Source organism: Etheostoma spectabile, chromosome 6 (assembly GCF_008692095.1).
Source record: "Etheostoma spectabile isolate EspeVRDwgs_2016 chromosome 6, UIUC_Espe_1.0, whole genome shotgun sequence".
In the NCBI taxonomy this organism is placed as follows: Eukaryota; Metazoa; Chordata; class Actinopteri; order Perciformes; family Percidae; genus Etheostoma; species Etheostoma spectabile.
Genome location: NC_045738.1, coordinates 31,746,003 through 31,750,823, shown reverse-complemented (window position 1 = coordinate 31,750,823; position 4,821 = coordinate 31,746,003). Strand labels below are relative to the sequence as shown.

The 4,821-nt window shown below is 49.3% G+C and overlaps 1 protein-coding gene across 2 annotated transcripts; it reads left to right on the top strand.

Annotated features, from left to right (window-relative positions):
• Positions 1-206: 206 nt before the first annotated feature.
• Positions 207-3,526, top strand: LOC116691374 (alpha-protein kinase 1; the record flags this gene model as incomplete). Of its 2 annotated transcripts, none has more annotated exon segments than XM_032518952.1 (3): positions 207-278; positions 1,128-1,332; positions 2,888-3,526. In XM_032518952.1, coding segments are annotated over 3 exon segments (441 nt in total), but the record flags the coding sequence as incomplete, so codon positions are not given.
• Positions 3,527-4,821: the final 1,295 nt, after the last annotated feature.

Below are 4,821 nucleotides of genomic sequence, written 5' to 3'. Positions count from 1 at the left end.
ATTTTGACTGTCATTGACCTGTCATTCTTTCTACTTTGACGATCGTTCTTTACTTTTATTACTTTAACTACGTTTTCCCGGTGACACAATGCAGTACTTTCACCTGTAACGAGTATTATTACACCGTGGTGTGAGTACACGATCTGAATACTGGTTCCACCGCTGGGTTTCAGTGGAACTGAGACTTTCTTTGTCCTGTTTTCCAGGACGCCTTGTTCAACTCTCTGCTGGACGACCCCTACCTGAGTCTCCAGCTCACCGGGAAGTCCAACCAGCAGGTAATGACATCATAAAGGGCTGGTAGACATCGGCTGAAGTGTGATGTCCCCCCGCTGGGTCTGTACATATATCAGGGCTGTACTACTCTAGTCTGGTATTGGACTCTGACTTGTCTCGGTCTTGCTATTATTTGGACTCTGACTTGTCTCGGTCTCGCTAGTATTTGGACTCGGACTTGTCTCGGCCGCTGGTCTTGCCCAACATGGCTTCTGGTCTGGACCGAGTCCAGGTGTCTTTATTATGTTGATAGTAATATTGGAGGGAAAGGGAAACCCAAAGTGATGGTCTTGATACTGTCATGCATAAGACCTTTATTCTGTCCTGGACTCGATCTTGACTCGGTCTTGACTCAGACTCGAACCATTTTAGACTCGGTCTTGACTCAGACTCAAACCATTTTAGACTCGGTCTTGACTCAGACTCTAACCTTTTTGGACTCTGTCTTGACTCGGACTCAAACCGCTTTGGACTCGGTCTTGACTCGCAGTAAAACTGCTTTGGACTCGGTCTTGACTCAGACTCAAACCTTTTTGGACTCGGTCTTGACTCGGACTCAAACCGCTTTGGACTCGGTCTTGACTCGGACTCAAACCATTTTGGACTTGGTCTTGACTCGGACTCAAACCTTTTTGGACTCGGTCTTGACTCGGACTCAAACCATTTGGACTCGGTCTTGACTCAGACTCAAACCTTTTTGGACTCGGTCTTGTCTTGGACTCGACTAGTCCTGGTCTTGGACTTGTCTTGGACTCGACTAAGGTGGTCTTGACTAGCCCTGACATATATACACACATTTAAATTTGTTCGTTAATGTCCATAAGTTTGAGTAACGTCCTCTCGTCCTTCAGTTCAGCGCTGATCACCAGGGCGACTGTCTGTCTCTGAACCACGGCGGTCTGAGCTGCGGCGGCTCCGATAAGAACCAGTACCCCTCCGACAGCGGGGGCCACCTGGACCTGCAGGTACCCGGGGACCAGCATCTCCTCAACCACCAGAACCAGAACTACGGTGGCGGGGACGCGCGGCACAACGTGCCCAACATCATCCTCACGGGTGGGTGTGTCTCCTTCGAAGTAGTCTCAGGTCTGGGTTTCTGCGGCTTTCTGCAGGGGTCCCGCAGGGTCTTAGAAAGTCTCAAATGTAGGTCTTACATTCCTTGAAGTCTTGGGGTCCAGGTCTATAAACTGCACCGCAGAAAAGAGACTCAAATATTAATTAATGTAATGATGAAATAAGGACAAATACCTCTTTTTTTTTTCAGATCATTTTTGGGGCTTTTCCCTTTATTATAGTGACAGTGGATAGACATTAGAGGGGGGGATGGGGGGGGGGGGGAGATGGGGATGACACCCAGCAAAAGGGCCGCAGGTCTGAGTCCAACCCGGGCGCTGCAGGACTCAGACCACATGGGGAAAACGCCCTTACTGGGTGAACTAGAGCCCAGTAATAAATTCTTTTATATTGACATCTCGTTTCGAGGGGTCCTTAAAGGCAAAAAAAAAAAAAAAAAATACAGTACGTTCACAATTAGACAAAACAGCTTGAGGGGACATAAAAAAAATAAAAAATAAATACACCCCAAACATACACACACACACACACACACACATACTGACAAACAACAAACAACAAAAGCTCTCCATCACACCAAAATCACCCATATCCTCCCCACTCCAACTTCACCGCTTAATGGTAGCTCCGCTCTGCTCTGATCGCTCTTTCTCCTCCATAGAATAAATAATATATATATATATATATATATATATATATATATATATATATATATATATATATATATATTATATATATATATATATATATGCACGCACTTATGTGTCTTCTCCACCAAGGTGGTTCTGGTGCTGGTTTGGTGCCAAATATCGAACCGGTTCTTTGCTTTTCCACATAAATAAACCTGGTTCTGGGCCAACAAAACCGGTTCCAACTCAGCACCCACGTAGCGCTGGTCTAGAGATAAGAACCGGTTACGTCAGGTGCTGGGGGGGGGGGGGGGGGGCGGGGTTATCATGACGTTCGAAAACCAGAACTTCTGGCGTCCGTTTTGAAAACCACCGGTCAGCTGTTAACCATAGAGAGCTGTTGATGTTAGCTTTGGACATGGATGGGGAACCAGAACCACCGTGGTCTGGGGAGGAAACCAGAACCACCGTGGTCTGGGGAGGACACCAGAACCACCGTGGTCTGGAGAGGAAACCAGAACCACCGTGGTCTGGGGAGGACACCAGAACCACCGTGGTCTGGGGAGGACACCAACGGTCTGCTGGCTCTCAGGCTGGGGAAGACCCAGCTGGTTCTTAGATAACTGGAGTAGAACCAGCACCGGACTGGCATCAGAACCAGAACCAGCACCTGGTTAGCCTTGGTGGAAATTACATAAGAGACACAGATGCGTGCTTTCGTGCTGCATCGGTTACAGCGGTCTGGGCCTGACGTGGGAGGTCTACAGACAAACATCCTACGCTGGTCTAAGAAGTCTGACGCTGGTCCGTGGTTTTCTTTGTGCTTCCCTGTCTGATTTTCTATAAAGTCTAACCTGTTGGCCCTCGCTCCCTCCCTCCAGGGGACTCCCCGCCGGGTCTGTCTAAAGAGATCGCCAGCGCTCTGTCCCACGTCCCCGGCTTCGAGATGGACCCCTTCTCCCTGGACGACCCACTCCGGATGGACCTGCAGGCTCTGGACAGTCTGGACGGGGACCTGATGCTCGCCGACCCGGCTGTGGAGGACTCGTTCAGATCCGACCGGCTGAAGTGACCACCGCACCCTGTCCCCCCTCGGTAGGGATCAGGGAAGGAGATGACCGCCCCGGGGAGGAGGCTGGAGAGAGACGAGCACTCACCACTCCCCCCGTCCTGTCCCCCCCAGGCAGACGGTCTGCAGATCGAGGTCTGGAAGTCGGGAAACTTCCTCTTTTAGTTTTTATTTCTCTACATCTCGGTGAGAGGAGATCTCTGTCCGAGATCAAAGGGGATTTTCTTTTATCCGTCAAAGGCACTTAACTCTCTCGCAATGCTTGAAGTCAAGACGATGCCCCCCCACCACACACACACACACACACACACCACACACACACACACACACACACACACACACCTTTTTATATCACTAGCTTGTATGAGTCCTATCTGCACGCTAACGGCTGAACACGCAGGACTAAAACCGCTCACGTGACGTCAGCTTTATGCAACAAAAAAAAAAAAAAAAAAAAACACACGGCTGTAAAAACCAGCTTGAAAAGATATTATGCACCCCCCCACCCCCACCCCCGGGCTTTCTGACTGTCCACCCAGCAGCCATGTTGGACATCCCCCCCCCCCCCCCATGGGGAAGACGACACACGTGACTAGTTCGGGTTATTTTACACCCAAACTCCCCAGTCTAAAAGCCTCTTAACGTCTGTCTTTCTCCTCCTTAACGTCTGTCTTTCTCCTCTTTAATGTCTGTCTTTCTCCTCCTTAACGTCTGTCTTTCTCCTCTTTAACGTCTGTCTTTCCCCTCCTTAACGTCTGTCTTTCCCCTCCTTAACGTCTGTCTTTCCCCTCCTTAACGTCTGTCTTTCCCCTCCTTAACGTCCGTCTTTCTCCTCCTTAACGTCTGTCTTTCTCCTCCTTAACGTCTGTCTTTCCCCTCCTTAACGTCTGTCTTTCTCCTCCTTAACGTCTGTCTTTCTCCTCCTTAACGTCTGTCTTTCTCCTCTTTAATGTCTGTCTTTCCCCTCCTTAACGTCTGTCTTTCCCCTCCTTAACGTCTGTCTTTCCCCCTCCTTAACGTCCGTCTTTCTCCTCATTAAGTCTCTTTCTCCTCCTAACGTCTGTCTTTTTCCCCTCCTTAACGTCTGTCTTTCTCCTCCTTAACGTCTGTCTTTCCCCTCCTTAACGTCTGTCTTTCCCCTCCTTAACGTCTGTCTTTCCCCTCCTTAACGTCTGTCTTTCTCCTCCTTAACGTCTGTCTTTCCCCTCCTTAACGTCCGTCTTTCTCCTCCTTAACGTCCGTCTTTCCCTCCTTAACGTCTGTCTTTCTCCTCCTTAACGTCTGTCTTTCCCCTCCTTAACGTCTGTCTTTCTCCTCCTTAACGTCTGTCTTTCCCCTCCTTAACGTCTGTCTTTCCCCTCCTTAACGTCCGTCTTTCCCCTCCTTAACGTCTGTCTTTCTCCTCCTTAACGTCCGTCTTTCCCCTCCTTAACGTCTGTCTTTCTCCTCCTTAACGTCCGTCTTTCCCCTCCTTAACGTCTGTCTTTCTCCTCCTTAACGTCTGTCTTTCCCCTCCTTAACGTCTGTCTTTCTCCTCCTTAACGTCCGTCTTTCCCCTCCTTAACGTCTGTCTTTCTCCTCCTTAACGTCTGTCTTTCCCCTCCTTAACGTCTGTCTTTCCCCTCCTTAACGTCCGTCTTTCCCCTCCTTAACGTCTGTCTTTCTCCTCCTTAACGTCCGTCTTTCTCCTCCTTAACGTCCGTCTTTCTCCTCTTTAATGTCTGTCTTTCTCCTCCTTAACGTCTGTCTTTCCCTCCTTAAGTCTGTCTTTCC